This window comes from Schistocerca nitens, chromosome 1, assembly GCF_023898315.1.
Source record: "Schistocerca nitens isolate TAMUIC-IGC-003100 chromosome 1, iqSchNite1.1, whole genome shotgun sequence".
NCBI classification, from domain to species: domain Eukaryota; kingdom Metazoa; phylum Arthropoda; class Insecta; order Orthoptera; family Acrididae; genus Schistocerca; species Schistocerca nitens.
The window spans coordinates 541,160,953-541,179,575 of record NC_064614.1 but is presented as its reverse complement, the minus strand read 5'-3'; the positions used below and the strand labels follow the sequence as shown (position 1 = coordinate 541,179,575).

Below are 18,623 nucleotides of genomic sequence, written 5' to 3'. Positions count from 1 at the left end.
CACAGCATTTGTCATGTTATGGCTCCGCATTCCATCCTCAATTAAATGGTGAATCAGAATTACAGTGTGTATGTTCAAGTCCCTAATGGAAAAGTTTGTTGTGAATTCTTCACTGAATAATGCCCTTCTTCTTTTTCTGAACACCTATCACTTCACACATGTGGGGGACAGAGCCTGGCTGAGTTGCTTCACAGAGACAGTCACACATGCTCTTCAATCTTCTTTGGCCTGAGCCACACCTGCCACAGTCAGGTTTGTCCAGCCACTATGTGCCAGGATTGCCACTGTGGATGAGAGGGTTTGGTCACAGGCCCAAATGGATACCGGCCACTGTACAACACCACCAGGAACACCATCTTTGTGACATCCATATAGCCACACCTATTGATCAGTTGCACTCCTGCTCCCTGCCAGAAGCAGCTGCCGCTTCATGGGTGCGGCTCCCATTGTCACAGTCTGCCTTGCTGCCTTCTGCTTCAAGCCCATCATCACCTGCTGTGGAGGTGCCCCACCCCATTGGCTGCCGCCTCCACATGCAGTGCCCTGGAGTTCCAGCTTCCTGGTGCCAGTCCTTCTCAGGCTTCAGGTCCGTTGCCAGAGCCTGCTGTTCCAGTCAGGCTGCATCCAGTGACCCCATTGCCATCATCACCATCATTTCTGGTAGATCCAGCCCCATCTCCATTCCGTACTGGGACCTGTCTGCTGATGATGACACAGAGGTAGCAATGGCATCCTCTTTCCTGTTGCTGTCATTGGATTCCAAGTGGGCCCATCCCCCTTGGGCATGCCCATGTCTCTGCTCATTCCAGCCATATGCTCTGGTGCCCGCTCGGCACATCATTCCAGCCCCACCATCAGCACCAGCTGCCACCACTCCGGATATCTCTTGTTGGGTCGCCAGCATCTCCTCCATCACTTGGGCGCCCCTTCGCATGAGGAAGAGGTGTGCTATATCACACTACTAGTGTGTGCAAGTGAGTGTCTGCTGAGTGTCATGTCACCACGTGCATGTGTTTAAATTGGTCACCAACTTGTCAGTGTGGGTTGACCACTAGAGGCCAGGACATGGCCAGCGCGCATATAGCATGGTTTCCACCATGGCATCTACCAGCAACTTGTGCATATACACACACAGAGTGGCACCAACTCACTGTCACTACATTTATTCTGATTGTACCACTCACATCAGTTGTTCTGCATATCACTTATGTTGGACCTCTTATATGATTCTTTTGTCTTGTTAGGTGTGGGGTCACAAGAGGTTTATTTCTGTTATTGTTCCGAGGTTTATGAATAAAACCATATATGTGTTACTTGGACTGGTTTTGTGTATTACTTGGTTACTACACTTCCTCTTTATTCACCGTAAGTTCAATGTGTTGATGATTAATAGACCCCAGCCCTTTTGCAATTCCTTTCCCCTGAACCACAAACCTTTTGGTTAGGCAAAAGGGAATAGTTCTGAGTCTGGCTGTTCTGTGCCCTCCCTGTGAAGGGTCCCAAGACCTCTCACTGACTCACTACTCACAGTTAAGTCAGCAGTGGTGATAGGTCTCATATTTCCTGGAGAGGAGATGATATCCATGGTAGAGGAAAATATCTGAGATATCTTTGGTGTCTCCCGTTTGTCAATTACCCAGCCAACACTCCCATTTGCAGTAGTTTCCAATAACATTGCAATTGTCAGGGCAAATTCAGCTGTTTGTGAATAGTAAGTTATTTATGCATACTCATGAACAGCACTTTACTGTGGGCATGTAAGGTGGCTGTGTGTTACATACACCTATTCTCTATTTGAAATATCTTTGCTCATGGGAAGTACTTGAACGAACTATACTACACAAGCTGACAATATTCAGAGAGTGGTAGTGCTGGAATCATGTGGTGTTGATAACTCATTGCCTTCCTCTACTCTGTCTTCATATCCCACCCTTCTTGCTGTCAGTAAACATGCCAACTGTGAATCAGTGTAGTTCTGCTGACAAGGTGGAGAGAGAAATATGCAGCTGGGACATGAGCTGTGGCCCTTAGTCCCTGTGTCACCACCATCTTGCTTTGGACTCTTCCATTACCATAATGTGAGCAGATCTTCCCACAGACATGCTAAGAGTTCTGTCTCAAGCCTAGTGGGAAAGTGCTGTTATTATTTATAAGTTCATCATATACTGCACCTCTACAATTTCTTTTAAGATACAACCTCCAAACACGCTGCCTGTTGTAACAACTTGGTGCTTTCATAATTCATGATATGCCCTTTAGGTGCTCCACAACAGCTGGCTATGTTGTTCCTTATCTGTATTAGACTTATGCTCTGCACATTTTTCTTGTACTATCAATAGAGGCTGGCCTACATACATTTTACTACACTGGTGTGGGATGTGGGAGACTGCTGACTTCCAGAGTCCTAGGTCATCTTCAGCAGTCACCAACAAGGCCTTTGTCTTGGCCAGTGTGCATAATGGTCTTTTGACATTATATTTCCAGAGTATTAATCAAATTTTCACTAACATGTTTCAGAAGGGAGGAATAAACATTGATAAGACAAGTGTATATTCTCCCTCTGCAGGCTATGGCTTAGGCGTCATCAAATTTTTAGTATGCTGCATCTGGGGTTGCTGCAATTGATCTTTCATAAAACAGCCTGCAGGTGCTATACCTCCATGGCTAAACTCTTTTAATGAGAGATTTTGTGAGCCCTCTGCATGTGTATGCTTAGAACACCTTCTCATGTTGAAAAGGCATAATAGCTGAAGGACATGCAAGTATAAGTCTGTGTGCATTGGCTTACAGTAGATGCTGTGTTCAAGTGTGCCATCCAGCCTGTCCAGAAATAAATAACTATTATGTGCTTTTATGCATTGTGAATCTGAGTTTTTAATGCATTGATCTCAGATGTAGAAAAGCATCTTGTACGTTATGTTGCCTGTGTGTCCAGATTGTGAATATACTATCTACATAGCAGAAAATTGCAGACTGTTAGGTCTAGGGTTTCTTCTTCAGATACACCCATAAATACGTTAAGTCACAGATAGTCATAACAAAAAGACTCTCAAAATTAATGCTTTTCAGCATCTCTGCTGTATGGTGAGTAGTAACTTTCCTTTTCATAATATTGTTACATTGCATCCCGCATTTTCCATTGTTTCATAATATGTTAGCCATTACTGGTGAGCGGGTAGTTCATCACCACTCTGTCAGTCTGTTCACAATAATTTCAATCAAATGGGAAGTATGGTGACAAGAACAGGAATTCAAAGAGTTTGATTAACAATGGCTCAAACATACCTCGTATGAGTTTTAGAGAGTCTCTTAGAGGCTCCCTCATAAAGTGGGAAAATGCCTCGCAGCCCATCATGAGGTCTTTATCACCCTTCAAGCCATCCTGTTAATCTGAAAGTAAAAATCTTAAATATTCAAAAAATGTGCTTGTCTGTAATCCCATCTGCAGTTTGGGAAGTAATGCCATTGATGTCTGGAAGGTGCTGCTGAAATTTCTTACAAAAGTTAATTCTTGAGGACCTAACTTAAATAAATAATAAGATCCATGGTCACTGTGGAGTTTGAGAAATTTACATTTTATTTTTAATAAGGCTACATGGGTGTTCTATATGCCAGCAAGTCCAGACAGCAAAATCTCAAATGTCTTAATAACCAAACAAGTGAACTCTTTGTTCTTCATTTCATGCAATAGATGAATGTAGGCCCCTTGCAGAGATAAATGTTACCAAAGACACCACTTTATTAATTTTCGTGGATGTCAGCATACCAAATGAGATCATTATGCACAAGTGCACAGTCATACATGAAAACTGTACTCAAAATAAAGCAAAGGCCAAAAGGGGGATGTTACACTGCTTCCAGCTTCAGCAAAAATTAACTTTATACAATACAAGATCAGTGACACTTACACCCATGTGGCAGATTTCTCTGATTATTTGGCTTACTGTCATGGCAAATTGTAGGAGTCTACATGCACAATCATCAATCATTAAGTGTTCGTGTTAATTATTTATGATAGTCAGTATCTGAAGCGTACTTGAAATCACACATAGACATTTTCAGAGCAATACTTATGGTACAAGTTATCAGATGGTAAATGTTCATATAATGCCTGCATAGTCAGCGATATCTCAGAAAGCCATCAAGCAGAAGTCTGTTGGTTAGTATTTGACCCAATGTTATTCTTCACCCTGAATTCCCCTGTTAACAGTAGGAAAAGAAACCTAAAACCTACAGTGGACTAGCATCACTTGAGGCAGGATTGTGTACAGTGATTACAATGGTGAATGTTATCGTGATGTAAGTGGTTGTCTGGAAAATGGGATCTCTAGTATCATGTAGTCAACTGTTTCATGGTGGCTCAAGTGTACATAAAATATATAATCAAAAGTGTATGAATATTTGATACTTACTATGGGCTTCCTGGTATGTGCTCCCTGCCGCCGTTGGATAAGCAGCTGCAGCAGCAAGTCGTATACTCCTAGCTCACTCATTTGTTACATAGTTTAATTCTTAATTTCTTTGCGTGTTTTTGGTACTTGCATTGTTTAATTGATAAATTTCGGGTGTATTATAGTATTTTAGAGTTGTAGCATCGCGTTTTAGTACCTGAATAGTGTAAATTCGCGTAGTCGTTTGTCTTCTGTTTTTGTTTTGAACGGCCAGTGTCGGTTGGTCACAGTCAGTGTGCTCCCTGCTGCCATTGGATAAGCAGCTGCAGCAGCAAGTCGTATACTCCTAGCTCACTCATTTGTTACATAGTTTAATTCTTAATTCCTTTGCGTGTTTTTGGTACTTGCATTGTTTAATTAATAAATTTCGGGCATATTATAGTATTTGAGAGTTGTAGCATCGCGTTTTAGTACCTGAATAGTGTAAAATCGCGTAGTCTCCTTCCGCCGCTGAGCAGTGTGTCAGCAGTGCGCAAGTAGCAGCATTACTGCATTTACTAGGCAATCTTGTATTTTAATAACCGTTTAAATTTTGTCGATTTGTTTGCGCTCTCTGTAGATTAGTTCAGACGTTCTTTGCGCAACAGTTTTTAGCATGGATAGGGACTGCAACTGCTGTGTTCGGATGCAGGCTGAGTTGGCATCCCTTCGCTCCCAGCTTCAGGCAGTGTTGGCTTCGGTCACACAGCTTGAGGCTGTTGCAAATGGGCATCACTGTGGGGGTCCGGATGGGGGTTTGTCGGGGACGGCCAGCTCGTCCCACGCATCCCCCGATCGGACTACGACTGTGGTTGCCTGAGATACTGCCTGCATTGAGGCTGATCCCTCACCTGTGGTAGAGTGGGAGGTCGTCTCAAGGTGTGGCAGGGGGCGAAAGACATTCCAGAGGGCTGAACGGAAGGCCTCTCCAGTTTGTCTGACGAACCGGTTTCAGGCTCTGTCTCAGGCTGATACTGATCTTTGGCCTGACATGGCTGCTTGTCCTGTTCCAGAGGTTGCCCCTCAGTCTGCAAGATCCGGGCGGTCGCAGAGGGTGGGCTTACTGGTAGTTGGGAGCTCCAATGTCAGGCGCGTAATAGGGCCCCTTAGGGATATAGCTGCAAGGGTGGGGAAGAAAACCAATGTGCAATCCGTGTGCATACCGGGGGGAGTCATTCCAGATGTGGAAAGGGTCCTTCCGGATACCATGAAGGGTACAGGGTGCACCCATCTGCAGGTGGTCGCTCATGTCGGCACCAATGATGTGTGTCGCTATGGATCGGAGGAAATCCTCTCTGGCTTCCGGCGGCTATCTGATTTGGTGAAGACTGCCAGTCTCGCTAGCGGTATGAAAGCAGAGCTCACCATCTGCAGCATCGTCGACAGGACTGACTGCGGACCTTCGGTACAGAGCCGAGTGGAGGGTCTGAATCAGAGGCTGAGACGGTTCTGCGACCATGTGGGTTGCAGATTCCTCGACTTGCGCCATAGGGTGGTGGGGTTTCGGGTTCCGCTGGATAGGTCAGGAGTCCACTACACGCAACAAGCGGCTACACGGGTAGCAGGGGTTGTGTGGCGTGGGCTGGGCGGTTTTTTAGGTTAGATGGCCTTGGGCAAGTACAGAAAGGGCAACAGCCTCAACAGGTGCGGGGCAAAGTCAGGACATGTGGGGACCAAGCAGCAATCGGTATTGTAATTGTCAACTGTCGAAGCTGCATTAGTAAAGTACCGGAACTTCAAGCGCTTATAGAAAGCACCGAAGATGAAATCGTTATAGGTAAAGAAAGCTGGCTGAAGCCAGAGATAAATTCTGCCGAAATTTTTACAAAGGTACAGACGGTGTTTAGAAAGGATAGATTGCATGCAAACGGTGGTGGAGTGTTTGTCGCTGTTAGTAGTAGTTTATCCTGTAGTGAAGTAGAAGTGGGTAGTTCCTGTGAATTATTTTGGGTGGAGGTTACACTCAACAACTGAGCTAGGTTAATAATTGGCTCCTTTTACCGACCTCCCGACTCAGCAGCATTAGTGGCAGAACAACTGAGAGAAAATTTGGAATACATTTCACATAAATTTTCTCAGCATGTTATAGTCTTAGGTGGAGATTTCAATTTACCAGATATAGACTGGGACACTCAGATGTTTAGGACGGGTGGTAGGGACAGAGCATCGAGTGACATTATACTGAGTGCACTATCCGAAAATTACCTCGAGCAATTAAACAGACAACCGACTCATGGAGATAACATCTTGGACCTACTGATAACAAACAGACCCAAACTTTTTGACTCTGTATGTGCAGAACAGGGAATCAGTGATCATAAGGCCGATGCAGCATCCCTGAATATGGAAGTTAATAGGAATATAAAAAAAGGGAGGAAGGTTTATCTGTGTAGCAAGACTAATAGAAGGCAGATTTCAGACTACCTAACAGATCAAAACGAAAATTTCTGTTCCGACACGGACAATGTTGAGTGTTTATGGAAAAAGTTCAAGGCAATCGTAAAATGCGTTTTAGACAGGTACGTGCCGAGTAAAACTGTGAGTGACGGGAAAAACCCACCGTGGTACAACAACAAAGTTAGGAAACTACTGCGAAAGCAAAGAGAGCTTCACTCCAAGTTTAAATGCAGCCAAAACCTCTCAGACAAACAGAAGCTAAACGATGTCAAAGTTAGCGTAAGGAGGGCTATGCGTGAAGCGTTCAGTGAATTCGAAAGTAAAATTCTATGTACCAACTTGACAGAAAATCCTAGGAAGTTCTGGTCTTACGTTAAATCAGTAAGTGGCTTGAAACAGCATATCCAGACACTCCGGGATGATGATGGCATTGAAACAGAGGATGACATGCGTAAAGCTGAAATACTAAACACCTTTTTCCAAAGTTGTTTCACAGAGGAAGACCGCACTGCAGTTCCTTCTCTAAATCCTCGCACAAACGAAAAAATGGCTGACATCAAAATAAGTGTCCAAGGAATAGAAAAGCAACTGGAATCACTCAACAGAGGAAAGTCCACTGGACCTGACGGGATACCAATTAGATTCTACACAGAGTACGCGAAAGAACTTGCCCCCCTTCTAACAGCTGTGTACCACAAGTCTCTAGAGGAATGGAGGGTTCCAAATGACTGGAAAAGAGCACAGGTAGTCCCAGTCTTCAAGAAGGGTCATCGAGCAGATGCGCAAAACTATAGACCTATATCTCTGACGTCGATCTGTTGTAGAATTTTAGAACATGTTTTTTGCTCGAGTATCATGTCATTTTTGGAAACCCTAGAATCTTCTATCTAGGAATCAACATGGATTTCGGAAACAGCGATCGTGTGAGACCCAACTCGCTTTATTTGTTCATGAGACCCAGAAAATATTAGATACAGGCATTCGATACAGTTCCACACTGTTGCCTGATAAACAAAGTAAGAGCCTATGGAATATTAGACTAGCTGTGTGGCTGGATTGAAGAGTTTTTAGCAAACAGAACACAGCATGTTGTTATCAATGGAGAGACGTCTACAGACGTTAAAATAACCTCTGGCGTGCCACAGGGGAATGTTATGGGACCATTGCTTTTCACAATATATATATAAATGACCTAGTAGATAGTGTCGGAAGTTCCATGCGGCTTTTCGCGGATGATGCTGTAGTATACGGAGAAGTTGCAGCATTAGAAAATTGTAGCGAAATGCAGGAAGATGTGCAGCGGATAGGCACTTGGTGCAGGGAGTGGCAATTATCCCTTAACATAGACAAATGTAATGTATTGCGAATACATAGAAAGAAGGATCATTTATTGTATGATTATATGATAGCAGAACAAACACTGGTAGCAGTTACTTCTGTAAAATATCTGGGAGTATGCGTGCGGAACGATTTGAAGTGGAATGATCATATAAAATTAATTGTTGGTAAGGCGGGTACCAGGTTGAGATTCATTGGGAGAGTGCTTAGAAAATGTAGTCCATCAACAAAGGAGGTGGCTTACAAAACACTCGTTCGACCTATACTTGAGTATTGCTCATCAGTGTGGGATCCGTACCAGATCGGGTTGACGGAAGCGATACAGAAGATCCAAAGAAGAGCGGCGCGTTTCGTCACAAGGTTATTTGGTAACCGTGATAGCGTTACGGAGATGTTTAATAAACTCAAGTGTCAGACTCTGCAAAAGAGGCGCACTGCATCGCGGTGTAGCTTGCTCGTCAGGTTTTGAGAGGGTGCGTTTCTGGATGAGGTATCAAATATATTGCTTCCCCCTACTTATACCTCCCGAGGAGTTCACGAATGTAAAATTAGAGAGATTACAGCACGTACGGAGGCTTTCAGACAGTCGTTCTTCCCGCGAACCATACGCGACTGGAACAGGAAAGGGAGGTAATGACAGTGGCACGTAAAGTGCCCTCTGCCACACACCGTTGGGTGGCTTGCGGAGTATAAATGTAGATGTAGATGTACTTTTATTATAGATTGGCTTATCTGGGGGAGGAGACCAGGTAGCAAGGTCATCGGTCTCATCGGATTAGGGAAGGATGGGGAAGGAAGTCGGCTGTTTATACCTTATTACAAAAATACATGGTTAAATAATCTTAAATGAAATTCTTATATATTACCAACTTTAAACATTTACCTAGATGGAATGGAAAGTGCATAATCTGTATATACATACATATATTTATATTGGAGTATTTAATAAGCTAATGTATTGTCTTCCATTTGTTGCTTTTTTTTCATCATTGTTGTTGTTGTTGTGGTCTTCAGTACTGAGACTGGTTTGATGTAGCTCTCCATGCTACTCTATCCTGTGCAAGCTTCTTCATCTCCCAGTACCTACGGCAACCTACATCCTTCTGAATCTGCTTAGTGTATTCATCTCTTGGTCTCCCTCTACGATTTTTACCCTCCACGCTGCCCTCCAATGCTAAATTTGTGATCCCTTGATGCCTCAGGACATGTCCTACCAACCGATCCCTTCTTCTAGTCAAGTTGTGCCACAAACTTCTCTTCTCCCCAATCCTATTCAATACCTCCTCATTAGTTACGTGATCTACCCACCTTATCTTCAGCATTCTTCTGTAGCACCACATTTCGAAAGCTTCTATTCTCTTCTTGCCCAAACTATTTATCGTCTATGTTTCACTTCCATACATGGCTACACTCCATACAAATACTTTCAGAAACGAATTCCTGACACTTAAATCTATACTCAATGTTAACAAACTTCTCTTCTTCAGAAACGACTTCCTTGCCATTGCCAGTCTACATTTTATATCCTCTCTACTTCGACCATCATCAGTTATTTTACTCCCTAAATAGCAAAACTCCTTTACTACTTTAACTGTCTCATTTCCTAATCTAATCCCCTCAGCATCACCGATTTAATTTGACTACATTCCATTATCCTCGTTTTGCTTTTGTTGATGTTCAACTTATATCCTCCTTTCAAGACACTGTCCATTCCGTTCAACTGCTCTTCCAAGTCCTTTGCTGTCTCTGACAGAATTACAATGTCATCGGCGAACCTCAAAGTTTTTACTTCTTCTCCATGAATTTTAATACCTACTCCAAATTTTCCTTTTGTTTCCCTTACTGCTTGCTCAATATACAGATTGAATAACGTCGGGGAGAGGCTACAACCCTGTCTCACTCCTTTCCCAACCATTGCTTCCCTTTCATGCCCCTCGACTCTTATAACTGCCATCTGGTTTCTGTACAAATTGTAAATAGCCTTTCGCTCCTTGTATTTTACCCCTGCCGCCTTCAGAATTTGAAAGAGAGTATTCCAGTTAACGTTGTCAAAAGCTTTCTCTGTGTTCCAACATTTCTACGGAATCCAAACTGATCTTCCCCGAGGTCCGCTTCTACCTATTTTTCCATTCGTCTGTAAAGAATTTGTGTTAGTATTTTGCAGCTGTGACTTATTAAACTGATAGTTTGGTAATTTTCACATCTGTCAACACCTGCTTTCTTTGGGATTGGAATTATTATATTCTTCTTGAAGTCTGTGGGTATTTCGCCTGTCTCATACATCTTGCTCACCAGATGGTAGAGTTTTGTCAGGACTGGCTCTCCCAAGGCCATCAGTAGTTCTAATGGAATGTTGTCTACTCCCGGGGCCTTGTTTCGACTCAGGTCTTTCAGTGCTCTGTCAAACTCTTCACGCAGTATCTTATCTCCCATTTCATCTTCATCTACATCCTCTTCCATTTCCATAATATTGTCCTCAAGTACATCGCCCTTGTATAAACCCTCTATATACTCCTTCCACCTTTCTGCCTTCCCTTCTTTGCTTAGAACTGGGTTGCCATCTGAGCTCTTGATATTCATACAAGTGGTTCTCTTCTCTCCAAAGGTCGCTTTAATTTTCCTGTAGGCAGTATCTATCTTACCCCTAGTGAGACAAGCCTCTACATCCTTACATTTGTCCTCTAGCCATCCCTGCTTAGCCATTTGGCACTTCCTGTCGATCTCATTTTTGAGACGTTTGTATTCCTTTTTGCCTGCTTCATTTACTGCATTTTTATATTTTCTCCTTTCATCAATTAAATTCAATATTTCTTCTGTTACCCAAGGATTTCTATTAGCCCTCATCTTTTTACCTACTTGATCCTCTGCCCGCATCTCGTGGTCGTGCGGTAGCATTCTCGCTTCCCACGCCCGGGTTCCCGGGTTCGATTCCCGGCGGGGTCAGGGATTTTCTCTGCCTCGTGATGGCTGGGTGTTGTGTGCTGTCCTTAGGTTAGTTAGGTTTAAGTAGTTCTAAGTTCTAGGGGACTTATGACCACAGCAGTTGAGTCCCATAGTGCTCAGAGCCATTTGAAGCCATTTCCTCTGCTACCTTCACTACTTCATCCCTCAGAGCTACCCATTCTTCTTCTACTGTATTTCTTTTCCCCATTCCTGTCAATTGTTCCCTTATGTTCTCCCTGAAACTCTCTACAACCTCTGGTTCTTTCAGTTTATCCAGGTCCCATCTCCTTAAATTCCAACCTTTTTGCAGTTTCTTCAGTTTCAATCTGCAGTTCATAACCAATAGATTGTGGTCAAAATCCACATCTGCCACTGGAAATGTCTTACAATTTAAAACCTGGTTCCTAAATCTCTGTCTTACCATTATATAATCTATCTGATACCTTTTAGTATCTCCAGGATTCTTCCAGGTATACAACCTTCTTTTATGATTCTTGAACCAAGTGTTAGCTATGATTAAGTTATGCTCTGTGCAAAATTCTACAAGGCGGCTTCCTCTTTCATTTCTTTCCCCCCAATCCATATTCTTCTACTATGTTTCCTTCTCTCCCTTTTCCTACTGACGAATTCCAGTCACCCATGACTATTAAATTTTCGTCTCCCTTCACTACCTGAATAATTTCTTTTATCTCGTCATATATTTCATCAATTTCATCATCATCTGCAGAGCTAGTTGGCATATAAACTTGTACTACTGTAGTAGGCGTGGGCTTCGCGTCTATCTTGGCCACAATAATGCGTTCACTATGCTGTTTGTAGTAGCTAACCCGCACTCCTATTTTTTTATTCATTCTTAAACCTACTCCTGCATTACCCCTATTTGATTTTGTATTTATAAATCTGTAATCACCTGACCAAAAGTCTTGTTCCTCCTGCCACCGAACTTCATTAATTCCCACTATATCTAACTTTAACCTATCCATTTCCCTTTTTAAATTTTCTAACCTACCTGCCCGATTAAGGGATGTGACATTCCACGCTCCGATCCGTAGAATGCCAGTTTTCTTTCTCCTGATAACGACGTCCTCTTGAGTAGTCCCCGCCCGGAGATCCAAATGGGGGACTATTTTACCTCCGGAATATTTTACCCAAGAGGACGCCATCATCATTTAATCATACAGTAAAGCTGCATGTCCTCGGGAAAAATTACGGCTGTAGTTTCCCCTTGCTTTCAGCCATTCGCAGTACCAGCACAGCAAGGCCATTTTGGTTAATGTTACAAGGCCAGATCAGTCAATCATCCAGACTGTTGCCCCTGCATCTACTGAAAAGTCTGCTGCCCCTCTTCGGGAACCACATGTTTGTCTGGCCTCTCAACAGATACCCCTCCGTTGTGGTTGCACCTACAGTACGGCCATCTGTATCGCTGAGGCACGCAAGCCTCCCCACCAACGGCAAGGTCCATGGTTCATTAACGTTTGGGTTGATATGGTTGTTTAGTCTATATAGAATTGATATTTTCACACCGTTCCCACATACCAGTTGTGCCCATGATGTTTCGGTCATGGGGCAGTTTAAATTTGATGCTCAAACTGAGTGTGGTATTCAAATGACTGAAAACATATAGCTCATTCATATTTCATGGTTTTCAGCCCAAATTCTGCACAATGTATTACAACATAACATTTGTTGCACCCACCCTTCTTGCATAGATGTTGACAGGTAAGTATATCATAATAACTCACTTGTCTGATTGCAAATTATTTTTAGTGCTTTTTTGAAATTCAGCAACTCATTGTTATTATTTTTTGATTTGCCTTAGCTGCTGTATGACCCCACTGACTTACCGCATGACCATTCTTAATATGCCAAACGTATCACAAGTCTACAAAAACTACTGACCAACTCAGTTCATAACAAACTATCCTAACCTTGATTAAAGATGTAAAATACAAACATACAAAGATGCAAAACCATTTATACGAATCATTAACATTCTATATACAGGAATGGTCATCAGTAACCCCTTGTTTATATAACTTCAAAACAGTTTGCCCCCTTGTATTAGATCACTTGACAAAAACATAAGAGATTCATTCATGCCATAAACACCATTAGTACTCACATATATGGAGTGGATACAAAGTATGATATATGATATTGTGGGAACCTTGAACACAATAATAATAGGACATATACAGACACAAAGGAGCAAACAAAACTTATTTCATACTTGAGCAGAAAACAGATCACAATCGTATCAAAATAACATGGAAGCTAAGCTCTGGGTACTTGTGATGCACCACCTGGCCAGCCCACATACAAATAGGCAGTGGATTCTGTGAAACAGGAACAATGTCCAACTGACATGAAGACTGTGTTGGGGATGGTGGTATTTGTATGTCAACTGCACCAGGCGGTATAGGCAGCAGGCAGTGGTTTCTGTGGAAGTGTTTGTCTGGTAGCAGGTAGGCAAAATACATACTCCAATGGCACTGTAGTACCCTCCCTGTTTTGGAGAATTTTTTCTGTATTCACTGCATGCCAGAACTGAATAAGGTCCTGGGTTCAAAGGCGGTAATGGCACTCTATTTGTGTCCATTTTCAACATCACATGGGAACAAATATGCAAGTTTTGTGAACAAAAATATTGGTATTCATGTGGCAAGATGCCGGACTTGGACAAAACTCAGAAATCCAGTATTTCACTTGTTGAACAAGGAATGAGGGTTTCTGTTAAAAAAGCTTTTATTGTTGCCTCAAAAACTCCAGTGGGATTCACAGTATTTCACAATAGCAAATTGTGCCGAAGAGGTGCCAATATCCGTTTTTGCCACTGTGCTAAGTACAAATAGTACCAATGTTAGTGCCAATATCCTAGAATAGTTGTAAAATATTAATGCTGCTTTAAGAGTTTTGTACCACCACTTAATCTTCCTGTTACTTGCAAGGTGTAGCTACTAACCGCACAATGTGGTAAGCTCATGGAACAGAGTTGTTTCAAACTATCTACCATGATCTGTGGTAACATGTGCTAGACATCCAAAGCGAGCAAGTCAAGTAAAAAGAAAAAGGTTTATGTGACAGTCTCTGTGGAGATTTCAGCAATGGGGCCGCCGTGGTGGTCTAGCGGTTCTAGGCGCTCAGTCCGGAGCCGCGCGACTGCTACGGTCGCAGGTTCGAATCCTGCCTCGGGCATGGATGTGTGTGATGTCCTTAGGTTAGTTAGGTTTAAGTAGTTCTAAGTTCTAGGGGACTGATGACCACAGATGTTAAGTCCCATAGTGCTTAGAGCCATTTGAACCATTTTTTTCAGCAATGGGAATGGTTTCCTTAAAGTGTGTGTAGCAGTTGATGATGGTAAAGACATACCAGTAACAATATGCTGGGGGTAGAGTGTCATCTAAATCAATGAGTATTTGTGTGATTGCTGCAAAGATTCAGAGAAATTGCCAACAGGTATGTGCACGTGTAGCCCTACCTTTGCTATCTGACAATGTGCACCAGTCTCATTTAACATAAGGCCACACACATGTATTGGTAATCATTCTAACTGTGCAGTTTTCCCAGACTGTGCAAAGTCATGTACTGAATTGAACACTTGTCTTTCGAAACTAGGGTCACATATGGATGAAGTCTTTTTTTAGACATATCACACCAAAAGAGTTTTAGAATCATTGAGTCAGGGAAACTAATCTTCCACCAAGTTGTCCACACCTTTTACATGCCTAATGTCTGTATTGAATTGTTTAATAAATTCCAGCTACCTACACTGTCTGGGTGAGAAAGACTACATTGGTTTTGTAAAGGCAAAAGTTATAGGCTTGTTGTTCATAGAAACAACAAAGGAGTATGCCTCCACATGTGGTCAGGAATGCTGAATAGTGTCATAAATGGCTAGCAGTTCTCTGTGATATACACTCCACTTGGTCCAGGAGGAGGTCAGTTTCCAAGAGAAGACCCAAGCAGTTGCCATGATCCACCTACTTTCCGGTGCAGCACCACTCTGATAGTTAATTGGCTGGTGTGGAAGGCTGCTAGTGGCACTGTATGTACAGGATAAACTAAAAGCGATGCATTACTGAGGCTGGCTTTCACCTGGTTGAAGACTTATTGCATATCCGGTGTCCAAGTGAGGGAGCATTGACTACTACTATTATGTCCTGGTAAGGTAGCAACCAGTGGTGCTTGTGTGGCTGCTGCACAGGGAAGATACTGTCTACAGAAATTATCGATTACTAAAAACCTACTCAGTTGCTGGAAATCCTCAGGTTGGGGCACGGTTTACATTTATTCAACCGTAGTTTGGAGAGGACTGATGTCAAAGGATGAGACCACGTGCTGTAAAAACTCCACTTTTCATTGACTAAGTATGCATTTGTCCTTATTTACTATTAGCTGATACTTGACGGGCCTGCTGAAAACTGTCTGTAAATGTCTGTCATACTCCAAGACTGTATTGAAAATCACTAAGACATAATCTAGATAAGCAAAACAGAATGCAGGTGTGTGTAATACTTTGTGCAGAAATCTCTGCCTCATCTATGGGACATTTTTCAAGCCGGATAGCGTATGCAAATATTCAGACACTCTGAAAAGGCGATAATTTCAAAGAATATGTTAGATTGCCACAATAATATGATATTCCTTTTTAAAGTCAGTTGCACTAAAAACTACTGCTCCAGCAATAGCATTGATAAAATTCTGGATGTTTGGTACTGGATTGGTGCATGAATTTAATTCCTGATAATCTCCACCAGGCCTCCATAAGCCATCTTTTTCCTTGACAAGCTGCAATGGTGACCCAGAAGGGCTATTTGAATTGCAGATTATTCCTGCACTTACCAGTTAATCTGTCTCCTCCTTTGCCACCTGTATATTTGTCAGGCAAACAGTCTGTGAACCCTATAAGTGACGGGAGGGACAGGCGAGCTTTGAATGTGGTGCTGTGTTGTGCATGTTGGCATAAGTAGGCAAAGGTTGTCCATTATCAGGTGCAGCATGAATCATGCATGCCATTGACATGAGCTGAGGTCAGGCACACTCTTTTTGTAGTTTTTGAAGTTCTGCCTGAGCAGTGTCTTAACTGATTTATCGCTCAACAGAATTTGGGTAGCAATACTTGATTTTCTGTACGAATTTTTTTGTTGTTGTCTTGGATGGATGTTAATTTCTCTAGCATATTGCAACATTTGTGCTGCAAAACTGCAAGATAATGAGATGTGCAGTTGAAGATGTGAGAAGTGGGTTACATGAATCCATCTCATTTCTCTGTACACATAATGTATTGGTAGAGTATGTATCACTAGGTTCATTTGTACTGAACTGTGTCTTCTACTCCAAGGCACAAGTTTTGGCAGCCTTGCTTAGAAATCCTCTAACAGTTTTGGACCCAATTTGGGTATGTGCTGAACATAAGTGTATTTTAGTGCTATAGTGATGCAAAACCTCAGCACCCAGAATAGGTTTGGTAACTTCTGCTAATATGGAAGTTCACTGTAAAGGTCATTTGAAACCTAAATCAACCACTTCTGTCTGTTCACTGTTCAGTACCTGCTGGATATATTGCTCTTGTGATTTGCACACTCATTTAAGCACATTGTCTTTAAGATGTTGATATTTACATTGTACACAATTAGCATGAGTAATGTCTGACACTAAAATTAAAGTTTGAGCATCCAAGCACTAATAGTAAACATGCATTGCATTTCATTGCTACACACACAAAAAGTGATGAATGAAAGTTCCAACATTCTGAACTAGAGGTCTATCAGCTATGGAAGATAAGGTGGCACCTCAACTTCGTTGTGTGGTGTGATTGATGCAATATAGATGATGAGCAAAATGAACATAGGAGACACAAAACCAGTAATGCAGATGCTATTCCATCATTTAGAGCTAGCTGAGAGTGAGTATCACTATGTGCACTATTCAAATCACTAACTGATTGTCCTGATAGAATATTATCTGTTATAATTGGCATTATTATTTCACATTTAATGGTCTGCTCAGAGTTCATCTTCTTCACTGGATCACCACTTGTGGGAACATTAACCGCAATAAAGATAGCAGATATACATATGCAAAGGAATGAACAAAATGCCTTGTTCAGTTTTAATTTCCTAATCTTTCTTTTCCTTTCCTACTTCCCGTAACACCCTTCCCCTCCCTGCCCTACCTTGCCGCCACTGCAGTGGTGAAAAAAACACCGTTGCTGTGTAGTGGGAAATTTATATGAGACAGGTAATGTTACACTTCCAATACTTGCTTTGAAGATACATGCACTAAAAGTGGAACAATTCAGATTAGACATATTTCTGCCATTCCATATCATTGGGAGTATACCTACATCTTCATTACCAAAGAAGCTGTGGTATATCTTCAGGCAGACATTACATATTAGAATTCCGATAGTCTTTTCTCACTCAAGTTATAGATTTCTTTGCTTTGGTATAATTCTAGCATGAAGCCACAAAAGTCTTGTCATATTTCCTTTATACACGAGAAAAGTTTACTATTTACAAATAAATCCAGGGAGTATTCTAACAGATGTGCTTAAATGTTTCACACCACTCAGATCTTTTAAAAATTTCCTTTCATATTTACACTATCTTTATAAAAAAAGTTTTATTTGCTTTTCTTAACCACACATCCACAATGTATGAAATTATTTTAAAATAAATTGTAGTACTAGAAATGAATCATATTTGCATCTTCTTACTGTAGTGTGTTGTCCATCATGTGTGATTCTCTGAATGCCATTATTCTTGGACTGTAATTAATTTTTTTTATTTTATCCAAGAAGTTAATTTTTATTCATCTGTTATAGTTCTTCCATTTAGTAAGCATTCTGTCCTAAGGAAGAAACATCCGTGAACAGCTGGCCGTCTTCAGTAACTATCATTAGCATTTTATGCTGAAAATGACATAATATTTGTATCTTTAAATTTTCTTCTGTCTCATTTTTTCCAGGGAGACTCGGGTGGGCCAATGACATGTAGTGAGTCTGGTTCAACAACTCCTCTTCTCTGTGGTATAATAGCAGCAGGACAGGGATGTGGAAGGAAGGACTACCCAGGAATTTATACTGCTGTTGCTGCATACCTCAGCTGGATTGCAAACAATAAAAACTGAAACACACTAATACTGCATTCTGATTTTTCATTTTACAATAGTTTTTTAAAGTTGATTATTGACTGAGCATTATTTTCTCTAACTCTTTGAGTGGGCACACCTATGTATAATGTACACTAACCACAAAAAAAAAACATTGTCTTGCACTGTTCCATTGTTGTTTTATAACTGTGAGTCCATGCCTATTCCTTTATTATTGCTGCAGCTAATGCAGTGATAAGTTGGGCTGTTATATATCTAAGTGAGCACCAGTAATATAAAATAAAAGCAAGCCAGGAGAGAAAAAATTTACAACCCACGCAAGAAAATGACGCATTACGAGTTAGCACCACAATCCTGCAATGAGACAGTTGCCTATGAGATAATTGGTACTCAAATAAT

At 41.7% G+C, this 18,623-nt stretch overlaps 1 protein-coding gene across 4 annotated transcripts in view; it reads left to right on the top strand.

Moving 5' to 3' along the window:
- LOC126253992 (trypsin-1-like) overlaps positions 1-18,259 on the top strand; it is a 180,739-nt gene extending 162,480 nt beyond the window's left edge. For all 4 annotated transcript variants that reach the window (XM_049955275.1, XM_049955276.1, XM_049955274.1 and 1 more), the window contains one exon: positions 18,081-18,259. In XM_049955275.1, coding sequence (XP_049811232.1) covers positions 18,081-18,242 — 162 coding nt within the window. In that variant the 3' untranslated portion in view covers positions 18,243-18,259. The remainder of the gene's footprint in view (positions 1-18,080) is intronic.
- Positions 18,260-18,623: the final 364 nt, after the last annotated feature.